At 38.0% G+C, this 25,070-nt stretch overlaps 1 protein-coding gene across 2 annotated transcripts in view; it reads left to right on the plus strand.

The window, feature by feature from the left end:
- The window catches only part of MDN1 (midasin AAA ATPase 1), a 98,934-nt gene that overhangs the window by 33,611 nt on the left and 40,253 nt on the right, over nucleotides 1–25,070 (plus strand). For both annotated transcript variants that reach the window (XM_065833421.2, XM_071806757.1), the window contains exons 27-57: nucleotides 288–429; nucleotides 557–691; nucleotides 769–907; nucleotides 1,833–1,971; nucleotides 2,069–2,199; nucleotides 4,055–4,199; nucleotides 5,399–5,528; nucleotides 6,060–6,293; nucleotides 7,040–7,237; nucleotides 8,336–8,544; nucleotides 9,030–9,152; nucleotides 10,162–10,359; nucleotides 10,451–10,558; nucleotides 11,656–11,844; nucleotides 12,929–13,018; nucleotides 13,116–13,376; nucleotides 13,524–13,794; nucleotides 14,494–14,653; nucleotides 14,950–15,066; nucleotides 15,633–15,841; nucleotides 16,375–16,520; nucleotides 17,284–17,486; nucleotides 18,120–18,340; nucleotides 19,511–19,624; nucleotides 20,184–20,316; nucleotides 20,986–21,095; nucleotides 21,659–21,792; nucleotides 22,485–22,645; nucleotides 23,000–23,120; nucleotides 24,186–24,396; nucleotides 24,539–24,770. In XM_065833421.2, the coding sequence (XP_065689493.2) occupies nucleotides 288–429; nucleotides 557–691; nucleotides 769–907; nucleotides 1,833–1,971; nucleotides 2,069–2,199; nucleotides 4,055–4,199; nucleotides 5,399–5,528; nucleotides 6,060–6,293; nucleotides 7,040–7,237; nucleotides 8,336–8,544; nucleotides 9,030–9,152; nucleotides 10,162–10,359; nucleotides 10,451–10,558; nucleotides 11,656–11,844; nucleotides 12,929–13,018; nucleotides 13,116–13,376; nucleotides 13,524–13,794; nucleotides 14,494–14,653; nucleotides 14,950–15,066; nucleotides 15,633–15,841; nucleotides 16,375–16,520; nucleotides 17,284–17,486; nucleotides 18,120–18,340; nucleotides 19,511–19,624; nucleotides 20,184–20,316; nucleotides 20,986–21,095; nucleotides 21,659–21,792; nucleotides 22,485–22,645; nucleotides 23,000–23,120; nucleotides 24,186–24,396; nucleotides 24,539–24,770 (5,114 nt within the window). The remainder of the gene's footprint in view (nucleotides 1–287; nucleotides 430–556; nucleotides 692–768; nucleotides 908–1,832; nucleotides 1,972–2,068; nucleotides 2,200–4,054; nucleotides 4,200–5,398; nucleotides 5,529–6,059; nucleotides 6,294–7,039; nucleotides 7,238–8,335; nucleotides 8,545–9,029; nucleotides 9,153–10,161; nucleotides 10,360–10,450; nucleotides 10,559–11,655; nucleotides 11,845–12,928; nucleotides 13,019–13,115; nucleotides 13,377–13,523; nucleotides 13,795–14,493; nucleotides 14,654–14,949; nucleotides 15,067–15,632; nucleotides 15,842–16,374; nucleotides 16,521–17,283; nucleotides 17,487–18,119; nucleotides 18,341–19,510; nucleotides 19,625–20,183; nucleotides 20,317–20,985; nucleotides 21,096–21,658; nucleotides 21,793–22,484; nucleotides 22,646–22,999; nucleotides 23,121–24,185; nucleotides 24,397–24,538; nucleotides 24,771–25,070) is intronic.

Genomic DNA, 25,070 nt, shown 5'->3' on the forward strand with positions numbered 1-25,070 from the left:
TACATTTTGGTGTAGAACCTAATGTTTGCTTGGATTTTGTTTTATTATAGATACCTATTTTCTTATTAGTGTTTTTATTTATTATTATCTGTATTTTGTTTCTGGTACCTATCAAACACCTGCTTAAGGTAATTTGAGTTTGGGAGTCATGACTGTACTAGACTTCGTTTTGTTTTTCTGCCTCATGCAGTTTGAAGAAGTGTCACATCAGAGAGTTGTGATTAGCTTTGCTTTGAGTATTCAAACAGGTTCATGAAAAAACAGCTCATGTTTTGTTCTTATGACAGTCTTACCGCAGGGGCTCAACGGTGTTTGCTGGGAAGCACGGGTTCATTACCCTGCGGGATCTGTTTCGTTGGGCTGAAAGGTACAGATTGGCAGAACAGCTGGAGAAGGACTATGATTGGCTGCAGCATTTAGCAAATGATGGTAAGTAGTGCTATCTCAGTTTTTTAGAGTGTCTGTAGTATTACTTTCTAACTCTAGTTCTTAAATATAATTTTTTGTTGCTGATTAACCAGGTAGTAATTACTTTCTCTCTTCCTCTCTTCTATAGGTTTTATGCTTCTGGCAGGCAGAGTCAGAAAACAAGAGGAGGTGGATGTTATTCAGAGCGTTCTTGAAAAACACTTCAAGAAAAATCTATATCCTGAGTCTCTCTTCTCAGAGGAAAGCGTCAAAAAGCTACTGGGTGAGTTTCCTAGAAAGACGACGCTTAGTAGTTGTCTAGATGTGACTGAAGTTGATTGATGGCTTTGTGTTGTGCAGCTAAATCCTCCACGCAGATGTCAGTGATGGACAGAGATTTTAACCATATTGTGTGGACTCAAGGGATGAGGAGACTTGCGATTTTGGTGGGACGAGCCCTGGAGTTTGGTGAACCAGTACTGCTGGTGGGAGACACTGGGTAACCGTGCTTTTTATGATGCAGTTCTTTGTAGTGCTTTACCAGCCACCAAATGATTGTGTGGGCTTCAGCGCTTCTTTGGTCTGGGATATTTAAGCCTTTGTCATGGCAGTCTTGCAAATGCTGTTCTTCACAGTTCTCTTTTGAGGGAAGCAATTGCATCTCTTGCAGTGCAAGTCTTTAATGGGATTGTCTGCATTATGTATAATAACAACATAGAAATTATATAGAAAGTAGTACAATTGAGGTCAGCTGCTTTCCCCACCTTTCACAAGGTGCTGTGTAGAATCTTGATGTGCCTCACTGGAGAGGCTGCTTTTGGGAAATTTTGATGGTTTGTGTGAAAGCACATTTGCTTTACATGTTTTAAGAGCTTGTGAATATAGACTTGCTGCTGCTTCTCCCCCCTGCCGATGTCTCATATGCTGTAAAGGAGGTTTTGGAAGTAGATGCTGCTCTTGTGCTGGTTATAAATTTGGAGAGTAAATTTTTGTTGGAGAGAAGGGAATTAAAACACAAGAAGAGGGAGAAATACATAAGTAATAAAAGAGAACTCTAGGTACTCAGCAGTTTATTCCTTTGGACTTAGGCTTGGTCTAGACATGTAGCATCTCCAGTTTAGTTAAATCTTAGGCTAGTTGAGTACCCGTAGGGGCAGGCTGAAGTAAATTTGACTTGGAACCTGCAGAAATTCATCAATGCAGTTATTGATTTAAATTTAATCAAAGGCATTTTGTGCAAGTCAGCAATAGTTGTGCCAAAAATGCCTTCACTTTACATACATTTCTTTCAAGGAAAGGAGCAGAAGGAAATCTGCAAGCTGGACTTTTGTGTTATAGCTCTTCAGTGAAAGTATGAATCCTGTTCAAAGTGTGCTGGTTTTCTTTTTTTATTCTTCCCTTTCAATTAAATTATTTTGTTGCAGGTGTGGTAAAACTACCATCTGTCAGATCTTTGCAGCACTAAAAAATCAGAAGCTCTACTCAGTGAATTGCCATTTGCATATGGAGACTTCAGACTTCCTGGGAGGACTCCGACCAGTCAGACAGAGGTCAAAAGACCAGGTTTGTCTTACATCAATAATAGTTTGGATAGTGTAACCATGGAAGAAAAAAAAACCCGAATTATTAATGGTTTTTCACTTACTTTTCCATTTCTTAGGAGGAATCTGATAGTTCTAGACTCTTTGAGTGGTGTGATGGACCTCTTGTTTTAGCAATGAAAGAGGAAGGTTTTTTCCTCCTTGATGAGATTTCTTTAGCTGATGATTCTGTTCTAGAGCGACTTAACAGGTATGTCTAAATGTGTTAGTATTAAGTATCCTCGATGTGTCTGTTCATTCTATGAACATGAGTGTGGTAAATCTAGCTTCTTCCAGGCACATTTGTTTCCTGGGCTGAGTGAGCTGCTCTCTTAATCATGTATTTCTTGCTGAAGGAATGAATGACCCAAATAACTCTATCCCTGTTCATGTTTCAACTTCTGTGCCAGTTTGCATTGTTTTTCTAATTGTCATCCATCTGGTAGAGGTGCTAGTTTAATTGTAGTAAACCTTAGATAATTTTTGCTGTTTATGACGCTAATTACAGTTATGGAGAAAGTAAAGTAAGACAAAATGAAACTGCCTTGTCTTGTCTAAATCTTGATGTCTTAGCTTATGTGGAAAAATGGAAGGTACTTCGATCAAAAAGCAGAGAAGTTTGCTTGACATGATGTTTTTGAATGCTTTGGTTAGTGCTATTACTTTCTACTTGGCTTTACGGTACTGCTGTAGACTGTTCTACACTCAAATTGCTGTATTTCATGGACAAATATGATGAAAGGATTCACTTAATTCAATAGCTTATGTCTCTGGATAAAGAAATTAAGAACATAAACCCTAGTTTAGTTGAAACAGTTTATACAGTATTTAAAGACAATTTATAGCATGAGTCAAGTTGGAAAAATAAATTTATGAGTAAAATCTTCAGTTACCATCTGCAATATTAATATTTTCAGCTTGTGACAGAGCAATTGAAAGTGATGGATCTTATCAAATACCAGAAACAAAATCTAGTTATTTTCCTCTTTTGTGTGTGTAAAAATTCGTGAAATGTAAATTTAATTTCATTATCTGCTTGCAGCAGTGTCCCTCATTTTAGTCATTCCACTTAACGGACAAGCCTGATGAGGAGCAGCTGAGGGAACTGGGGCTGTTTAGCCTGGAGAAAAGGAGGCTGAGGGGAGACCTTATCACTGTCTACAACTACCTGAAAGGAGGTTGTAGCATGGAGGGTGTTGGTGTCTTCTCCCAAGTAACAAGCGATAGGACAAGAGGAAATGGCCTCAGGTTGTGCCAGGGCAGGTTTAGGTTCGATGTTAGGAAAAATTTCTTAATGGAAAGGGTCACCATCCCTGCAGGTGTTTAAAAGATATGTAGATGTGGTGCTTCCAGACATGGTTTAGTGGTGGACTTGGCAGTGTTATATTTGCTGTTGGACTCTTAAAGGATCTTGAAGGTCTTTTCCAACCTAAATGATTCTATGATTACCTGTTATATTGAGGTGATTAGCAGCTACTTTTTCCGAACCCTCTTGTGTTAAAGCTCTTTTTTTTTCACTGTATCATTGCAGCTATCTTTCTTTCATAAAGTCAAGTTAACCTTTCTGTTTTGAGAGTGATACTAAGCACTCTCGTTCTGAAGCGATAACGGTTTAAACTTTTAACAGCTTTTAGTGTACACAGAAATACAACTAATAAAACAGGCAAACAAAACCTCAGAAAACAACCTGCTAGAATGCTTCTCAGAATGTATAGTCTGTCAGCTTGAAGTCTTGTTTTTCATGCAGATTTATTTTGCTCTTCTGAATATAAATTTTGCTATTGCTTTTGTAAGAACAGAACTGTGAGATGTGGACTTTATTAGACAAGTCTTTTGACAGATGATTTAAATAGAAGCTTATCAACAAGGTTTGGGAAGAGTTTCCTTCTGAACAAAATCAGAAATGTTCTCAATTAGGGAGGATGAATAGATTTTTTTTTTTTTTTTTTAGTACAAATTCTGGTGCAATGAAAGTTTAATCAGGCCAAGTCATGTGATTTTTGTTTGTAAGTGACCTTTTGAAATGTGAAATAAAATTTAATTATTTTTTTTTAACCTTACTTTAGTGTTCTTGAAGCTGAAAAGACATTGGTACTTGCAGAAAAAGGTGGTCAAGATGATGAGAATAACGAAGTAGAACTACTAGTTGCAGGAAAGAAATTTCGTATCCTTGCGACCATGAACCCAGGAGGTGACTTTGGGAAAAAGGAGGTAAATGTGAAAACAACCAGAAGTACAGCATTCATTTTCTGGTCTTATTAGCTCTTACATGAGTGCAAGTCCAATGCAAAAATGCACTGGACCAGTTCTGGCATCCAGTACTTTCTAGGAGGCATCTGCTTCATTGCTGTAAAGGAGGATTAGGATGTACCTGTTTTCTGTGACTTCTCTGTGCTATCATTTTGACAATGTAAGTCAATACTCACTAGAATGTCAAAGAAAACCTCAGGCCTCTAAATAATCTAGGTATACTTGATATGTAGAATACTTTACACATGGGAAATGTGACTCATGAAACAAGTAAATCCAGCTCTAACAGGAGTCTGGAGCAGCATGAAGTTGTGTAATAGGTTATTCTCCCTAATATTGTTCAGAAACTGACAGTTGGAAGTCATCTTGTCATTCTCAGTAAATATGAACATTACATTCCAAAAAACATTTCTCATTAAATGAAAAAAAAAAAAAAATTGGTTTCTGAAGTTCAGCTTTAAGTAACTAAAGACAGCTTAAAACAAACAAAAAAGACCCCTTTTAGGTAGTGTTGGGAGCTAGGACTGAAAAAAAAGAAAAAAACCAAAACAAACCACAAACAAACAAAAAACAGACAAAAAAACCCACCACTGTGAGCTTTTTTTACCCAAATGAAGAAGAGTGAGTACTCCATTTAAAGGGATTTCTACAGTACAGGACAAATCATTGTAACGTCGTGTGTTTAAAGGGGATTTATTTCTGCATTGCGTTTGTGCTAGTGACTTTTCCTTGACTAATTCAGCCAGAAGGTGAGAGGAATTACAGAAGCAAGTTGTAATTGAAGTCAAATTTCCATGTAGTAGTTTGCATCTGTAAGCAAAGGGAGATTACATAGCTATAGTTTGATACGTGTTTTTCTGATAGAATGAAATGGAGCTTTGGTGTTTGCAAACCCACTCAATTTTTTTCCATATTCTTTTGAATGTTCTCATTTATCAGCCATTTCCTGCATTGATGCCGCTACTACAAATCTTAAAATCCACATTCTTGCCAAGGTTTTGTCACAAAGTGGCCCTGTTGAAATTGGAAGTAAAGGCCTAGCTTGGTCACTGTGTTTATTGTTTGCAAGTACTGTGGCTACAAGACTATCACTTAACTGCAAGCTTAAGTAACATGATGTGATGTAACTTGAACTGCTGTGTCATTCTGCTTGTTTGCAGCTTTCTCCTGCATTGCGCAACAGATTTACAGAGATATGGTGTCCACAAAGCAATGGCCGTAGCGATTTGATACAGATTGTAAAACACAATCTCCATCCAGGATTGTCTTTGGGTGGCATGAACCATCAAGGTAGGCATTTGTTTCTTGGTATTTGAACACTCTTAAGAAAAAAAAAATTAGTTTGGAAGCTCCTGAACTTTCCTCAGAATTTAGACCACTGTGTTACTCTTTCATGTAAGTACCTTGGAGTTTGTTCTTCCCTTGTTGTGCATATTCCATCGCCAGCCAGAAGTACGATAAAGGCTGTATTTACTTCACTGTTCAGATGGCTGAATTATCCTGAGACTTCAGTGCCCAATCTTTGTTTCAATGGAAGGTGTTGTAAGAACTGGCACTTCATTTTCTGCCAGAACCCTCACTGTTAGCATTAATCACTTTATTTTTTCTTGTTACTTGAATTTAGAAGACTGTGTAATAACAGCACTGTCAGGGACTTACTGTTCAGTTTTCCTGCCTGTTAGGATATAGAACACCCATCCACGTTACTCATGCATTACAGCTCTGCCTACTTCAGTGATGCTTATTATATAGCGATGTAGTATATGTGACCAATAAAATTATTTGATAATACTTTGTTTTGTTTTTTTAAACTCTTTTCAGGAACAGACATAGCAGAGCTCATGATGGACTTTGTTGAATGGCTGACTAATCAAGCATTCGGTCGCCAGTGTATACTCAGTGTGCGAGATGTTTTGTCATGGGTTAATTTTATGAATGTCTTGGTAGAGGACAAGGAGTCGAATTCTGCCAAGGAATACAGCCACCTTTACATTTCTCCAATGATGTCTTTTATCCATGCTGCATGTTTGGTATACATTGATGGAATAGGATCAGGTAAGGTCTTTAGTGCTCATTCAATAACAGAAAATATGAAGATATATATTTGTATACTTCTATATAGAATGCAAACAAAATACATCAGGGCAGCATGGAATTCTTCTGTGAGAAGTTTTCACTTCATTTAACAGTATCCTGTACTTCATGTGCCTTTTTTGTGTTTCGGTAGCAAAAGTTTGAATACTACAGGAAACTTAAGTAAATTAGAGGTAGTAATAATATTACAAAGACTACCACACGTATTGAGAAAGCCTGTGTTTTTTATTGAGTCTTCTGAGCTGATGTGGTACTTAATTACGTGACCACATATTATTCTCTCTTTCCCACCCCACATGTCACCATCTGTGTGAGTTAATCTGTGTCATGTGCATAGCTCAGAATGCATCTTTGCATATTCGGACACTGGCGCAGCTGATAAATAAGAGAGATGGGGGTGGGGCAAAAGTTAAAAGTCACAAGAAATGCGAGGAAAGAAGACTGGGGAGGACTATGGCAAGGGTTCAGGATGATAGTGATTGTAGAAGAAAGGGGTTTGGAAATCAGGTGTCTTTAATTCTCTTGCTCACAGAAAAATTTGTCCATGGTAAATGGCTTGCAATGGCAAGCAAGAGCACTAACATGAAATACAAACCTGAAACAAAATACTGCACAAAAATGGCATCTGTGAAGGAACTGAGTTTCTTAATCATAAGATGAATGTGTCTAGTATGTTTGTGTAGCGTTCTTAACTTTTCTAATTACAGGTACAACATCCTGCTCAGCTGATACAGCTTTATTAGCTCGTGAAAAATGCCTAACATTCTTATGTGAAAAAATGAGTCAATTCCTTGAGCTGACTGATTATCAGAAGAATGAACTGAAGATTTATGACAGAAGAAAGGAGAGAGAATTTGTGTGGATGGACAACTTCGTGGGAATCCACCCCTTTTTTATTCCAAGAGGCAAGAGACTTTGTGGGAGTGGGTGGACATTTGTTTTGTGGTTTTTGTTCCCAGTACTTCTGTTCTTTGCTAAATCTAAGTAGGATACCTGAACCATTAAACAACAATCTAGAGTTTGTTTTCAAGCCTTAGAAAAATGCTTTTTCTGCCTCCAAGTGTGTTGGTTGCAACTCAGTTGCATTTAAGAAGACACATCTGTTAATTGCTGTCTTGGACTTTTTAAAATTAGTGGTTAATAGCCTAATTTTATTGGATTTTTTCACCGTAACAAAGCTTCTTAATTTTGACTTCTAGTTTTCTGTCACTTTGCATAGTTAGAATGTCTGCTAACTTCTACTAACCAAAGCTGCAGCTACTCCTGGCCTGTGTGTAAAGCATGGGAAGCAGGAATCCTGGGTACGGTGCTGAACAGAATGGAGACCAATGCCCTGCTTTGCTGTGACCTCTCAAAGATTCACTGCAATTTTTGCAGTTATATAGTCCCTGCATTTCAGTTCCTCATTTCACAAATTCATGCAGATGGAACTATCAAAATATTGCTTTCTACCCTTAAAATACAGTGATGGGACTAAAAAGTGGTGACTGAGCTTTTGAGTTCAGAGGAAATAGGTGCTTAACAGTGCACCTTAATTAAAGCATACTTCCTTCACAGAACTGGCAATATATGGAACAGATTAATACATTGTTCTGTAACATGACTTAACTGTATCCTTCAGTGCCAAGTTTTCAAAAGCTGCTTTTGAGTTTTAGAGCCACATGTTTGAAGGGTAAGGACAGATGATTTTTCAGTGATCTCTAGTTTGGATCATGAACCAGGAAGTGTTGAAGTTTCATGGCAAAATACATTGTATATTCACATGCTTTTTGCAAAATCCCACATAAATTCGTGGAGATGTGCTGATGCACAGCTGTGAGCCAAACAGAAAGTAAGTGTGCCTGATCTCTGAGAATGGGATACAGGCTTGGTCTCCATTGCTTGCTGTAGTGAGATTAGCAATTAACAGACAGAATTATCTCATTTGGAAGCACACTTTCAGCAGCTCCAGCATAAACATTCTGGTTTAATTGTTTTCTGGTTTACCTTTTGCTTTGTTTTAGGCCCTGTTCTCCAGAGGAACAGTGTTACAGATTATGCTCTGAATGCTGGGACTACAGCAGTGAATGCCCAAAGACTGTTAAGAGCCCTGCAGCTTAACAAACCTATTTTGTTGGAGGGGTCACCAGGAGTGGGCAAGACCAGTCTAGTTGCTGCCCTGGCAAAAGCCTCGGGAAACTGTCTTGTTCGAATCAACCTGTCTGAGCAAACGGTAAATTATTATCTTTCTAACTTAGTGTTTATGGCAGGGGGGAGGTTTTGTTTAACTTAAAAAGCATAGTTCTTTTTAACTTTGGCACTAAGTCTGAAATGTTAATTTTTCCTTCTAGTGTGAGCTTGTGTGAGCAAATACCAATTCCCAGATTATTCTGTTATTTTCAAGTGAAGACATGAGTATCTTTGTCTAGTGAGTTTTTTATTGGTTTCTGCACAGTTACTTCAGAACACATTTAAGCCTTTTTAGCTTTTCTGTCCCGATTTAATTTTTTGTTGTTATATGTAGTAGCTGGTCACTGGAGTCCTACCATGGAAAAACTTTTAGCATCTTGCAGTTAGTAGAATTTTTCTTTAATACCTACATTTTGGCTTTATTTAAATGGGAGGGAGAAAACATGAAGTGAATTTAACAAAGGCTACTTATGAACTTTAGTGGAGTTTTGTAATTTCCAACCCCCTCCTGATTGTCTTCTCTCAAAGGATGTGACAGACTTGTTTGGGACAGACTTGCCTGTTGAAGGTGGGAAGGGAGGAGAATTTGCCTGGCGTGATGGACCATTACTAGCAGCATTAAAATCTGGACACTGGATTGTATTAGATGAGGTAAGTTTAAGTTTGGGGCACAAATAAAGTGAAATGTTCTGGAAGAGCAAAGGTGATGATTTGGCATGTAGGATAAATACCTTTGAGGGCTGATGATTGAAATAAATTTTGGTTACTTTTAGTTTTGTGCGTCTAGTGCCATGTTGAGAGTGATCATTCTGCTTAAGAGAAAAATGAATCTTCCTCTGCTAAGTCCCTCTGCCCATTGGCCCTCCATAGATGGAGCATAAAATGCCGGCTTTGACTAGACCTCTTTTAGACAAGAGAACAAGGATCAAATTCCAGCATAAATTCATGCAGAAAGCCAAGGATAGATTTGATTTACATTTGAAAGTTTTTGGGAAGAGTGTCAACCGAAGTTTTGGTACACATGCTCTTGTCTGGATATAATTTCACTTAAATAGAAGGCATTTTGCTGGGACTAATACACTGTGTTGTGTACTGATTTAATTGAGATGAAGAAGAGTTCCCTTTTGCCTGTGTAAGCTGTGCTGCCACCACAGGTTTGGTCATGTTCCAGGTAGCAAGTGCTTTCCAGCTTATGCGTGCACAGAGCTTGCTTCTTCACAATGTGCATACTAATTATTTCAGAGTGGAATATCTTAAATTTTTTAGCTGTTTCTATACATTTTTTTTGTATTGTGAAGAATACCACTCTAAACAACCATGATATTGAAATAACTCGGACTGCCTTCATTTAAAAAACAAGCAAATGAACAAAACACTCTGCCACACATGTATGAATGTAGGTTTAGAAGCATCTTGAACACGCAAATTTTACGATGGAAAATTTTGTTATTGTGTTGAAAACACAGTACAAATAGCAAGTGCACATGAGGAAAAGTGTTTTGTTGCTCCAGTGTAATAAATCTAGCTGGAGGTAATAACAGACGACAGTGCTAGAACAGCAAAGAAATTCAATTTTACCTTCTGTGTATTCAAGAGTGTTAAACTAGAGATTATGCAAAAGTGTTTTGTAGAGCATTGATATTGTATCTTCTTTCCTCAGTTGAATCTGGCTTCTCAGTCTGTATTAGAGGGACTAAACGCATGCTTTGACCATAGAGCAGAGATTTATGTTCCAGAATTGGGAATGAATTTTCATGTACAGCACAAGAAGACTAAGATTTTTGGATGCCAGAATCCATACAGGCAAGGAGGTGGAAGAAAGGGTCTGCCAAAGTCCTTTCTCAACAGATTTACACAGGCAAGCTTATTTGTTTGGTTTAAACTATGTCATGATCCCATCTTGTAGTTTTCTGACTATATCAACACTCAGCATGTTCTTGATTTTACAGGTGTATGTTGATCCACTGTCAGCAGAAGATATGGAGTTTATTGGGAATACACTATTTCCTGCTATTGATAAAAGTATTATTGCTAAAATGGTTGCTTTCAATAACAAGGTAAATATATATTTTAGTTTCTTTTGTATAGAAGTAGGCAGAATGCTGTAAGATTAAAAAAGTTAAGTCCGATGTTACCTTTCCCAGCATTTTCCTAGACAAGTGGTTGGGTGAAAAAAAGAGGAATGGAAATATATCCAGAAGAAAGTAAAGAACACCACTAAAACCCATCTGAATACTTGTACCACTACAATCAGATTCTTGGTTGATATCTGAAGAGACATTATTTTTCACAGAGGAGAATATATATTTATATAAGAAAGGCTTTGCTCTACAAGTGAAAACAATTATGGTTTGGTAGCTTGGTGAAGCGAGTTGAGAAAATAATGATTTTCCCTCTCATGGATAATTCTTGAAGCACAAACAAAATGAGCTATATCTTAACAAGAACTAAAATGTGTATTTCTGTTTCTGGTCAGAATTTTTGATGTGCTCTTTATTATGGGATGTTGTTAGTGTAAGTGGCATCTGACCTGTACAGAAACAGAAGCTTGTAAGGTTATGTGGCAGTGTTCTGGAACATTGAGTGACCAATAAAAGGAAAATATTTCCTGATAGAATTTGTCTATGGCAGAGGATTTAGAGATGCTCGGATATAAAATATTGCTAATATAAAAGGTTTTCAACAAGCATTGATTACAAAGCATTGACTTACTAGCTATTTTGTTACTTAAATAGTTCCGTTTTGCACAAAATGCGGGATATAAAATTCACAGCAAGAATTTTACTCAGGGTCATGCTTCTAAAGTTGCGTTTAATCTTCATGTAATGAAACAAAGTCTAGTAACATTAAGGGAAAGTAGTATTTGTCCTTACATAAAATCTTTTATGGCGGCATCTTGGTGAATACTTATTTATAGAGTGCAAGAGTAAAAAGGAAAATTAGGCTGTTAGAGAATTAGTAGAGACAACTAAATCAAGCTTTAGTTCCTCCTTTCTTGAGAAAAGGGAATACAGTTTTCTCCTTCTGTTGTCTTCTGTCTTGTAAGCAGTGCTAAAGGCAGAAGTTCAGTTGGATATAAAAATAAATATATATATATTTGAAGATCAGCACATGGGTGAAATAGATGATTTTTTTTAATTGCTGCTTTTTCCAGATTGACAATGAAGTAATGGTTGAAAAGAAGTGGGGACAAAAAGGAGGACCCTGGGAATTCAACTTACGTGATCTTTTCCGCTGGTGCCAGCTGATGCTTGTTGACCAGTCACCAGGATGTTATGATCCAGGCCAACATGTATTTTTGGTGTATGGAGAAAGAATGAGAACCAAAGAAGACAAAGAAAAGGTGAGATGTGTGTTCTCCTTCCTTGGTCTTCAGATTGTCAGGAAGTATTTCTAGAAATCCAAGTGTTAATTTGAAGATGCCTTGCAATTTATTTGTAGACAATATCCCTTACAAAAGAAAAATAGGTTTGTTTGAGGTTTTGACATTTAACATATGTACCTCTCCCCTTGTCATTTAAAATATCGACTTAATTAGCTGCTGATATTACAGCGGAAAGCTGATGTAAATCAAGGCAAGTAGGACAACAAAGGACTTAAACAGAGCAAAACACATGTTCTTATGTGATTCTGTATTTAATAACATTCTCATAGAAGTGGCATGGGTTGCATGCATATTTGTGAGGAAAGAGGAAATGGGGAGCAGTGAAGAGAGATAGTACTGAGATATGGAGAGATGCTTAAAGTAATAGTTAAAAAGCAGCAGTTTTTAAATTGTTCTGGCTTGGACTTCTTTTATGGACTTATTTACGTGTCACTTTTTTCATCTGCCTGTCAAATTACTCTTCTCATTCTCTTAAAATCACGGCTTAAGGTTCCTCTAATAAAGCACACTGCAATTGTTATTCCATCTTTGCCATCTATGTATCCCTCTCTTGCTTAGAAATCCTTGGCTTTTGTTTAATTTCACAACATTTAAATGATGTTAAGCTAAAAGTCAGTCACGTTGTAAGACTGAAGTTACAGACTGTATGTGACTGGATGTTTTTCTCATGGGTTTACTTTCTCCTTCCTGTAGTATTATTGCATTTTTGTGTGTTGTCGAAGAGTTTACTTATGGAATGGCTTCTTTACAAGAGGTTGTTTTGTTTTTTTTTTTTTTTTTTTAGACAGAAGCATTAGAGTATTTCAAGTCATGGGAAGGCATGGTTAATGAAGGGGTTGCTGTGGGCAGCTCATACTCACTTTGCTTGCTGCACTTTCAATGAAATGATGCTTATGATTAAACTGTGTTAGTTACTGTCACACAGCTGTTACTGTCACATGGCTGTGGAGCTGAGAGGGAAGGCTACTTTAGGAGTAAATCTTTAGAATTATGGTTATCTTAAGCCTGATTAGTTTTCTTTTGGCTCTTTCAATTTTTTTAGGTTATATCTGTGTTTCAAGACATTTTTGGCCGGGAGGCTGATGTGTATACAGGAACCAGAGAGTTTCACATCACTCCGTATAATGTTCAGGTAGGCTGTTGACAATAGGTTTTTTTGAGTGGAGAGAAGAGGAAGCAACTTGCACTTGCCTCTTACTACTCATCCATGTGTCTCTTGTCCCTTCCAGATCGGTTACTCAGTTCTTTCTCGTGGCAACTATATTCCTCGGCCTGGTAGAAGTCTCTCACTTCTGCATCATTCACTGCAGTCCCTTGAGTCTATAATGAAATGTGTGCACATGAGCTGGATGGTAATCCTGGTGGGCCCAGCAGCTGTTGGCAAAACCAGTCTTGTTGAGCTGCTGGCCCATCTGACTGGCCATCGACTGAAAACCATGGCAATGAATAGTGCGATGGATACAACTGAACTCCTGGGTGGATTTGAACAGGTAAACACTGTTTTGGTAATATGGCAATATTTCTTGTTCCTACCCAACAGTGGCCAGTCCACTGTGATCTTAGTGTTTAAACACCAAATGGAGCCTTAGGCACCGCAGTCTTCTGGATGAACTAACTCCATAATGGCTTGTTTGCAGGTGGATATCAATAGGCCATGGCAGCACCTGTTGGAAAAAGTGGAGAATGCTGTGAGCACACTAGTAAGGGACAGTCTTCTCCTGACAGAAATTTGTGCAGATGATGCTGAGCTTGTGCTGCGTGCTTGGAGCAGTTTCATCCTGAATTACAAACCCAAATCTCTGGGTGAAGGAGGTAGAAGTGTTACAGCTGAATTAGTGAGCAAACTGGAGGGAATACTTGTACTTATCCAGCGACTAAACAACAAAATAAATTCCTACTCAAAACCAGGTATGTATTGTGGGTGATTTGACATAAGACTATATATTGCTCTGAAGAAAATAAGAGAAATAGATAACTGCAGTGAAAGCTTGAGAAAACTGAGGTTCTTTGTAGTTGATACTGTTGCTTCATACTACTTATGTAACAGGCTATCTTCTGAAAAAGTTATTTGTGATGGTTCTTCCGGTTTATTTTTTGTGTAGTTACATCTGGTAGCGATCAGTAGTCCACACTTTACACACTGCAATTCTCCTGTATTGAGCTATCCAACATATGATGCAATACAACTCTTACCTTGTATTTCTAAGAAATGGAGTTTAGATACTCTATTCTTGCATTTGTCTTCTGAAGCATTAATCAGCTGAGATTTACAAGTGTCACCAGAATAACGTATGGGTTATTTTTTTTAAGTCATCTAAATTATCGCATTAATAACCATCAAACATCCTCTAATGGGGGAGAGGGACAGAGGAAAAGTGTCTGTTTAGACAGAAAAGTGTCAGTGTAGTTTATATGTGCATGCAAACCTTATGTTTCCACATGTGGATTTTGCCCATGGGAGGCTACTTGCAGAGTTGGAGCCTCTGCTGTTGTTCCCCTAAAAAGTAGGAAGTATATATGTTAACAAAATAATTACCATGTTTCTTGAATGAAAGAGGAAGCTACCTCAATGATCTAAGTCTCGATGCAAGATGTAATTCCTTTCAGAGTTTGCTCACTTGGTAGAAGAGTTCCGGCATTTCAAGCTGCAGCAGGCCCATGCTGCTGACCTCAACAGCCATGGCACTTTCGAGTGGGTGGATGGGATGTTGGTCCAGGCCCTGCAGTCGGGAGACTGGCTGTTGATGGACAATGTTAACTTCTGCAAGTAAGAGATATTAGTGGCATTATTTCACTGAGTAAAACCCTTGACCTCCCTAAGTTACTAAGTTACTGTGTGGTTCCCAACTGCACATTTTACATTTGATAACAATGAATGGGAGCAGTAACTTAAATGTTCTGAAAGAGTGTCTTCCTTCTTAGCTTAGCAGCTGATAGTTTTCATCTTACCTTTGAACATAACTGTTTGACTTTTTGCTTAAGACTGGTACCATTTTGATTTCCGATCAGAATGGGATCAAATTGTTACCTTTTTATAACCATTTAAATTTCCTTTGAATATAGCCCTTCTGTGCTGGACCGCCTGAATGCTTTGCTTGAACCAGGAGGCGTTCTTACCATGAGTGAGAGAGGTGTGATAGATGGTACGATTCCCACAATAGCTCCGCATCCAAACTTCAGGTGCTTTGCTTTTTTTTCTTTTCTTTTTTTTTTCTTTTCTTTTTCTTTTTTACATTTCATACCAAGTAGCAGTTTTATCAAAAAAAAGGTCAGCTGTGAGCTGGTATTTTGAACACTGTTCATTTTGCCATGTACTGTAGTGACACTGTCTGGTGACCAAGAAAACTGCACTGTGGTGTGTCAGAGAGAGTTTGAGGCTTGGCTTTGTATCCCTGTGGCAGCACAGACTGTTACACTGGAAAAATTATGGCAGTATAGCTCTGCCTTATCTCTGCCTTGATTCTCTATATCTACTTTACTGAAGCAGTCTGTGGGGGAGATGGAATGGGAACATACAGAGTATTCTGTATGCATGTGTTCTACCTTTTATAAATTCATGAAAAGAACATTGAGTAGAATACATACATACAGAATGAAGATGAATTTACTTTATGGAAGAGCAGATTTGGTGTTTCTGGAGTGACAGTTTAAAGCCTTAAGTTACATGTTAAGAATATCAGGCAGTTGGACTAGATGATCATTGTAGGAGCCTTACAACTGAACTATTGTATTCTAATGTCCAACAGGCTTTTCCTTTCCATGGATCCTGTTCATGGGGAAATATCCAGGGCCATGCGAAATCGTGGGATTGAAATTTACATTCCTGGGGAAAACGATGGAAATGTATTGGACAATCTGGATTTGAAGTTACTCCTGCATGGTTTGGGCTTAGTGGGAGGTGGCATCTGTGACGCACTTCTGGCTGTGCATTCAGAAACCAAGGCTGCAGTAGCAGGTAAAAGAAGAGTGTTCAGTATTTAACAACTTGGGGTCACTACGTATATTTAGATTAACTCTTTAATATTAAAGCTTGGTATTTTATTGTGTTATGTCCCAGTATAAGTAAAGACCTAGAAGTATGGGTTGGGGATTTTTGTGTTCTCACAGGCCCAAATCATAAAAAGATGATACTTTGGGTGTTTTGTAAGGAGACATCAGACACTGGCAAGTGTCAGTTGTCTATTGCTACAGGGAAGGCAATATATTCTACGTGAAAATCGGCAAAATAGAGGGTTCTTTGGAGCAAATGACACTGAGTTTCGTTCATCTTAGCTGCTCGATGTCTTATTTTGAACTGGTCACCTATTATTTACAGTCTTGTCAGATTTTCTTATTAACTTTGGGAATAACTTGATCAATTTTCAAGACTCAGTAGGATTCATTTGTTTTGAATCTTCCTCAGGATGTAAAGTGGTGTTTGTCCTCAGAAGGTTAAAGGGCTGACAATTACTAATGTTCATATCATCCTAAATGCTATGTATCTTTCAGGTTCTGTGTCATCTTTGTCACCTTTGCTTCAGGCTGCTGTGTTAATTGTGCAGCAGATACAAAGAGGCTTTGGATTAGCGAAGTCTTTTTACAGAGCCTGTTGGGAAGTTTATGGTCGCTCACAACAACTGCAGATCAACCAAAAGGTAAAAAGTCCTGCATTTGAAAACTTTTCTTACATCATCTAGATATGTGAAAAATGCCATTTCATGAGACCAGTGTGAACCAAACAATTTTAAACATCCTCTCAGGCCTATATCAGGTGATGAAGAGGAAGGATTAAGTGGCATTGGACATTTTCTGCATTTGTTGGATTTTGAGTCTTTTTTTGACTGCAGTGTAAGCAGTACAGTTATTGAATGGTGAAGTATGGTGATTTTCAGCTGTCACCTGTCCTTTTATGACATATTTTCTCAGTCTGGGGGCAAGTTACTGGAGACAGAGGTCAGATGAGTGAGAGTTGCATAAAGACTGTCAATCTGGGATGTGCTTATTGAGATACTGTTCCCCAGGGATTAATATTGTTTGTCAGACAACTTGTAGATAGTGGCTCACTCTTTTCCAGCATAAGGAAGATAGAGCATATCTTAGGTAGACTCTGAGGCTTACTTGCTTTTTGACAGGGTCAGCTGAGACCCTGCAATATTAATACTGATTAATCTATAGCCTGAAACACTGTGTACACTGTCATCTGGAGACAGCAATATTCGCTTCCTATTTTAAACTGTGTAATATGTTACTTCACTTATGGTTGGAATGTTTTGGTACTTTTATCATGTAGGTTATATAGTGTTTGTAGGACATTTGGTTTGCGATGATTTCGTAATAGATGCATGTAACTAAAGAATTCCCTGAGCTATTGTACTTGAATACAATGATTCTAAACTGGTTTTTGGTTGTTTGTTGTAGCTTGTGTTAGAGTTGGTTACGAAGCATGCTTCATCTCTGGCTTCCCATGAAACCTGGGGTGACTCCTTGCTCTCAATGGGATTGTGGCCAGACTCCCTGCCCACAGGTCTGTTTGCAGCTGAAGACTCGCTTCTTTCAACAGTCTGGAGTGATGCACAGGTCCTAATGTATTTTCTGAATAGACTGCACCTTAAAAACTGCAGGTAGGCGTGAAGTACTGGTGGCATGTCATTGTTCCCTGCAAAGCTTTGTCTTGAGCAAATTCTGGGGATAGAGACCATGGTAGTCACATTCTGAGGCTCCTGTTACCTTTCCATGCAACCACTACAAATACAAGTTTAATTATTTACTGGTTTATTCTTCAGTCCAAAAATACTTGACCATATTCAATCTTCATTAAGTACATTTACTTCCAGTGGAAGAACAAGCTGTAGAAGTTAGTTCTAAGATATAACGTTGAAATTGTGAAACCTCAGCAACGTACTGTTTTTTTCTTTTTTTATTGACAACACTTTTCTCCTATCTTTGTCTCTTTGAACTTATCTTTGCATATCATTCTGGTGCACAAATCAATTTCTCAGTGAAATGCTGTGCAGATTAACTTTCTGGCACTGTATGAATTTTTGGCAATAGTGAATTCCTAATAGTAGACACCCCCAATTGATTTGAGGTTGGAAACTGGCTTTAAAGCTAAGTAGAGAGGAGGGGTTATTGCATTGCTACCTCCTTGTCTAAAGATAGTTGCATGCTGAGTAGCTTTACTTGCAAAATGTATTATTTCCTGGAACTGGCAGTGGGAGCCCTCAATTGCTGGATTTCACTTCTTTGTGTTTCAGGACTCTACCACTGACTCTGCAGGATCTTAAAAAAATTATGCAGTCTACCAGTCCTGAGAGTCTCGAATTCGGTGCTGCCAATATAGATGCAAACTGGATGGATAAACTGGAAGTTCTTCAGGCTTCAGTGAAATTTTTCATAGAAAAGGCAACCAATCAAGATTGGACATTGAGAGTTAAATGGCTGAACTCCTTAGCCAAAAATCTGCCACAGGTGCTTGGTATGTAATTATTTAACTTCCTCTTTTGCCTAAGGGCTGACTGATTTATTATATTTTCACAAATGGTGATTCTTGTCTGGAAACATCCAGAGCATTCAAATGATCTGATATGAAAGTTCTCAACTATCCACACTAAATCAAGGGCATTAAGGCTTCAGGGAGAGACAGAAACAGGTTATGTGTATCAGGGGCAACAGGAGACCTTGGACTAAAGATTGCTTTTATTATTCAAGCCTGTGTGTGACTTGTACTGCTTTTGCATCAGGTTTTTTTTGTTTTTTATGGCTATTGGTCTATGTAAGCAAATATGCCTTTCTCTTCACTATTTTTTCGATAGTGATAGCAAAAGCAGTAAAATACCTTCTGTTTTTTTGGTGTTGAAATACGAAAGGTTAGAAAGCAAAGAAACTGCAGAACTGAGATGTCTGGAAGCTGCGTTTTCTGAGCATTCAGAATAGCAGCTGAGATTAGGTATTTGTTGCTTAATTACATTAATCACATTAAACTTGAGAAGAATTGAGACAGGCATTAGTCCAAATAATTCACACACTTAGCTTCCTTTTATGGTGTGAAATCTCAGACTGTATTGTCCCTACATGAACGGGATTGCTCCCCCTTGATCTTGCCGTCTTTCCAGGCAGGTCTGTCTGTAAACTACAAAGTATCTAGGTACTTACTGTCATGATGGGTATGCTTGTATGTGTTTTGTGGTGTTGGTTTTTTTGTTTGTAATTAGTTTTGGGGTTTTTTGTTTGTTTTTGTTTGTTTGTTTGTGGGTTTTTTTGTGTGTTTGGTTTTTTGGGGGGGAGGTTGTGGTTTTTGTGTTTTGGGTTTTTTTTTAAATTGGGAGAAAAAATTAAAACCAGATGTACTGAGAGGAAGATTTGAAGGTATAAACTCATGGATTTTCACTAACTATATTTTTAATAGTATACATGAAGTATCGCCAGTTTAACTAGAACTCTATACTGGATTTATGTCTTTGGCCATGATATTCTGACTAGTTTTAAGACCTGTTGGTGTTAATACAAAATAAGAGCAACCAGTATGTCAGAGTGCATGCACAGATGAGATTCAAGCTGCTTGTGCTGGCTCAGTTGAAGTTATTTTTATTTATTTGTACTAAATGCTTTGTTTTTTACTCCCGTGTTCTTTCCTCTTCACCTACAGATCAGGTGCGGATTCAGCTGGAAGCAGGTGCCGTGGCCCTTGGTAGTTTCTATGCCAGTCCCCTCTCATCTGGAGTCAGTAACATGATCAAGTTGCTACAGCCAACTATGACAGGTACTTCTGAAAAAAAAATAATGTAAGACATTGGTGCTTCCTGTATTTGTTCTCTGAACACACTGCAACCCTTTGTAGGAAGTACATGTAACACAACAAAGGCTAAATTCCGTTGATCCCTCTGAAACCTGTGTTGGGGCCTATAATTTTCCCTCTGTGTTTTAAAGGAGCCTCAGGCCTGTGGTTTCCTTTCCAAGCTTTTTAGGTGCATGAAAGCTACATACAGTGACACTGAACCCTTTACGGATGGTCCTAGGTACTCACCTGGACTGTGAAGGAAAAGGGATTTGGACTTGAGTTTCCAAGCTGACTTTTTGGGTACTCTGACCACTGGTTAATATACTTTCACTGTTCTGTTTTACAGAACCTGCAGTGAATTAATACCTTCCTGTTTGGATATCTGGAGTGAGGGACCTTAAGACTCTGCCTTCCTCTTAGGCTCCTTTGCCTTTTGTCTTTTCCTTCCTTTCCCTAATGTTCTTGCACATGCAGGTGGATCAAGGAAAGTTTTTCATTAAATAACGTTTCCACTACTGTCCTCTCTTGTCTGCCTTCCCAGATGAACATGTGATGCCTCTGGACCCAAGATGGAATATGCAGTTTTTGGATATCATTAGAAATTCTATGAACTTTGATACAGAAATGGAACACACAGATCAGCTTCTAATCCTTTTGAAGTCTGTGGCAAATCGGTGGGTTATAAAAAAAGCTTGTGAAGATTCCCCAATGACTGTAATCAGTGCTGTATAAACACCTGTGATATCTGTCAAGTATGTTTAGGTTTTGATAGATGTGATCTAAAATACTAGGCAGAGGTTTCTTACAGGTATTTAAATTCTTTGCTTCTGTTTTCTGTAGTTGCGGACTAAAACAAATCACTTAATATAGAGAACAGGTCCCCCAGTATTCCTTATAGGCTGGAGTTCTTCAAGGACATACCGGAACTGTAGGGTAAAGCATAAAAGAGGCAGAACCAGCAGTGTGAGATCTCTGACATAGAACTTAAATAGTTGCCTCGCTTTTGTATTTGAACTGCTTTTTCTAACAGGAGCAAAAAAAGTGCACAGATTTTGCAGTTAGAGTATAAGGAAGCAGATGCTCACATATCCTACAGGTGGTGGTTTTGTGTCTGCTTAGTACCTCACTGCTTTTTCCTTCCTGGTGATCACTGAAGGTCAGGAATCTGCTCTTTCTGAAGCTTGCTTCTGCAGAAACCATATTCAAGCGATTAGTTATGCTGCACTTGATTCTTGTTTCATTATGCAGTGAAATATCAAATGACACTTTGTAGTTCACTATTCTTAGTAAAACAGAGGCTTTAAAATGGTACTGAATTTCTAAGAACTTTATTTTTAATTCAGGGCAGTATTATTTCTTGACCGAGAAAAAAGAAGCTACACCGAGAAGAATTTGATTACCAGCAAGAAGTCAAGAAATAGTGTTTTAAGAATGTCTCTAGATTTCCGCAAAGGTAGATTGATTTTTTTCACTGTTTCTTTCAGTATTATGTTCAATTTGAAATATGATTAATTTGCACTGTTACAAAATGCGCACTTTTAAGCATGATGCGTCCTGAATTTGTGAAGGAAGATTGTGTGAATATAAAGCAACTAGATGGGTACTAATATGATATATAACACGTTATTCTTAGATATACTTTATGCTACAGCATTTTTGTCCAGCCTCTACTAGATAGTGAGTGCATGTCATTTCTCTACTAATTATCGAAACTTTAGGAAGATGGTGGAGAGAAACTGGAATTGCATTTTGTATTTAGCTAGTGAGGATAGCCAAGTCCTTTAGTTGTGCTTTTGTTCTGATAGTCTTATGTTAATCCTCTTACGCTAATCCTAATGTTGTTTTTTTGTAATTAGGTTGTTTACTCCTAAAACAAATGGGAAAAAAATAGTGATACAGTTAGTACTTTTTTTCCCTCATCACAGAGAGGGTCTAGTGATCAGAAATTGGCGCTTACTTGTCATGTTTTGTGGTTGGAATATTCAGTCTCTTCTTTCCCTCTTGCCCAAATCTCAGATCCAGGAAGTTACAACTGCCTTCCTCATCCAGTTGTGGTCAACCTCGCTCCTTTCTTCGAACTTTGGGATGCATTTACATTTCACTGGGTGAAGTCTAGTCAGGTGGCCCTAAGTGATGATGACATGCATGATGTGAGTAGACTTTTCATAGTACACTTACCAAAGTTATGTGAAATTAGACAGTGTGCAGAGCATTATTTTTAGTTTCAGGGACCATGAAATTACTGTGTCTGTTGGTATTTAGAATATACCTGACACCAGGCAGATATCGTGTTTATTTCAGTGACTCTATTTGTGTTCTGTCTTCTCATTTCTTCTGTGTGGATTGTAGGTTTTCAGCCTCCAGATACTCAGGGTGGGGATTATCTTACCTAAATGTACACACCAAGGACCTAGATATCCATTGTACCATAGATTTGCCTATTTCTCTCCACTAATGTTAAAGGGAGTATTCACATCCATCTCAGTTAAAGATATCTGAACCTGGACTTCTGACATGCGTGACACAGGGGTGATTCACTTTTCCCTCTCCGTTTTTAGACCATGAAGATCATTTTGTTGAAATCTGACAATGACATTGTAGACTTGGTGCAGGGATTACTTGTTTTTGACATGTCCTTCCACCTGCCGTCAGAGCCCTGCAGTATTTTAGAAACATATAGTGGAGCACTAGTTGCGTGCTGCTGAGTATAAAGCATTGCGTGATTCAGAAATTAATGGAAGTGACAATGTTTTTGCATTTTCTCTTGCTTGAAGTACAGAGTGTTCTGTAACATGGAGGGCTCGGCAATGGGAAAACCGTGACCTTTTTGTCTTGTTGTTAGATTTTATACAGCTTGCTGTGGCGTGACCGGTTCTGGGCAGTCTCTGATGCTCTGATAGTGGATTCGGCAGGGTTATCACTTCTGTCTCTGCACTGGCACTGGGTTATGAAGCATCTAATTGACAGAATTCCTCAGATGCTTATCGGATCAGACCAGCACAAGTGAGTGGCTTTGTGCTTCTGTTAAATGATTGTATACATTACTTTCTTGTTTGTATTATAGGTAATTAATATTGTTTGCTCTAAGTGTCCAAGTTATGTTCCATTAGTGAATGCAACTGCAATGTATTAGACAGTTGTTCAATGTTAAAATTCAGCCGTCTCAGTATTGATTATCTTCTTGCCCAAAAGATCATCAAGAATTTTTACCCATTTTCTGTACTTTAAAGTTAACTTGCCCCTTAAGTATAAGGTTAAGAGAAGGGACCTTCCTTTCTTTTGTGTCCTTTTGCCTTTTTTCTCAAATTTTTGAGTTCACTGTGTGGGCTTTTTTCTTCTATTTTTTTGATCTCCAAGGGTTTCCAAGGAAATTCAGTCTGTTTCACAGCAGATTCAGAGCTGCTTGGCCAATCCTGCTGGTACTTCTGCCAGTATGAAGCTATTACAGAAGTCTCTAGGAAGACCTCTTCCTTTTAAGGTATTGGTACTCTGTTTGCAGAAGATTTGTATTTCCAGCAACATCTATGTATGCTTTAAAATAATCACCAAGATTTGTAGCTTTTATTTTCCAGGCTTGCAAAAATACATTCCTTTTGGACTTGTTAGATTGATTAGGAAAGCAAATTCAGCATATCTTAATGAACACCTTTTTTGTGAAATATATGAGTTATCCACGTAGCATTTCTACTATTAATTATGCTTGGTGTAGGTAGCAGTTATTTAATATAGAGTGGTGGACAAACATAAAAATTTCACTACTTGCTCTGTTCTGAAGACTTGTGAATATCAATATATATTTGGTGAACATATGTGTATATGGAAAAGAATGTGTACTTCCTTTTATACAGCATAGGATGGGGCTGCCTTCTGACTTACCATGACAAGGCTTCTTAACTCAGTTTTTTCTTTTCTTATTTCATCAGTTGGTGTAATTGAATAAAAAATATATCACAGTAAAATTTTCTAAAGCATATAAGTCCCTTTTTAAAAGCAGAGCACAGTAGACTTGTAGGTTTCTCATACTGGTGATTAGTAATTAGGCATAAGTTTTTATGGCCTTATCTCAAAGATAGTCAAGCTGCTTAAAAAGGCATGTAGTTGCTTTAGAGATCATTCAGTGCTCACTGAGAATTTTGGGAAATTTTTCTAGGCATCCAAATGTGTTTAAATTGCAGGTGTAAAATGCCAGTTTGTTTTAAGTGACAGTAGCTTCTGGAGTTTCTTATTAATTTGTGTATTTATTGCTCTTAGTTAAGGTAAGTTGCCCAGTTGAGGTATTGTTTGTCTGCATATTCTATGTAGTTTCTTCATGAAGGAAAAAAAAAACTTGACAAGGAGGAATTGTGGCCAACTATTTCAGTTGCTGTCTTCCTGTATTGAATAGGTCTACAAAAGAATTACGGTTAAGTTGTTGTTGCATATTCGTTTATATATACTTGTATTTTGCTCATGTGCATGTGAATTTGAAATCTTAGTTTCTTGTTTTGTTAGCGCTACTGAAAATAAATGCCACTTGTTCAAAATGTCCTTCTTGTGTTTCCAGGATAAACTGGGCATGGAATGCTTTTCTCAGTTAAAAGTCCTCAGCAAACCACTTAACATGTTGGAGCTAAGACTGGTCTTTGCAGAAAGCAGATGGCAGGAAAAAATGTGCTGTCTGAAAATTGCTGCCACTGGATGGAAGATGAAGAAGGCGTTGCTGCAAGCTGATGGCCTAATAATTAGAGCTAACCATTTAGAAGATGTTAGTCTGGGTAGGTTACACTTTTGAAGAGCCTAACACAATGATTTCTGCCATGGCTGTTCTTGTTGTGTACAAATGGAAAGGATGTGAAATGTTCACTGGCGAGAAATATAGTACATGCATTCATGTGCCTTGTGTGCTCTGTCAAACAGGTCAACTAAAGAATTTTTTGAAAGCTATACATTCACAACTGAGAGCAGAAGGAGTTATATATAGTCATTCAGAAGACAGGTTTCCTGAGGATACTGTCTCCAACCAGTTAGACCCTGCCTTGTTAAACCAGCTCTGCAGTCGGGTTCAGCTGTGGCCTGCAATGGAATACATAGGCACACTCTGGCAGTACAAACTGACAGCGGATTATGTGGCCAAGGCTTGCACAAGAAGGTGAGAACAAGGTTTCAGAAAAAGGTCCTATATTCCTTTCATGACATTCAGGATCTCTAGGTAAAAGATGTAACTGGTACTTTATATTTGCATGAAAATCTGTGTGTGTGTACGTATATGTTAAGGTATTTGGCTGTGTATATGCATATATATGTATGTGGTTCACATATGCTTATATATTTATGTATATAAATGCTTATAATGATGGACAATAGGTACAAGTTACTCCTGGGGGAGATTCCAGTTGGACAGAAGAGGAAGTTTTTTCACAATGAGAACAATTAGGCATTGGAATAATCT

This window comes from Patagioenas fasciata, chromosome 3, assembly GCF_037038585.1.
Source record: "Patagioenas fasciata isolate bPatFas1 chromosome 3, bPatFas1.hap1, whole genome shotgun sequence".
NCBI lineage: Eukaryota > Metazoa > Chordata > Aves > Columbiformes > Columbidae > Patagioenas > Patagioenas fasciata.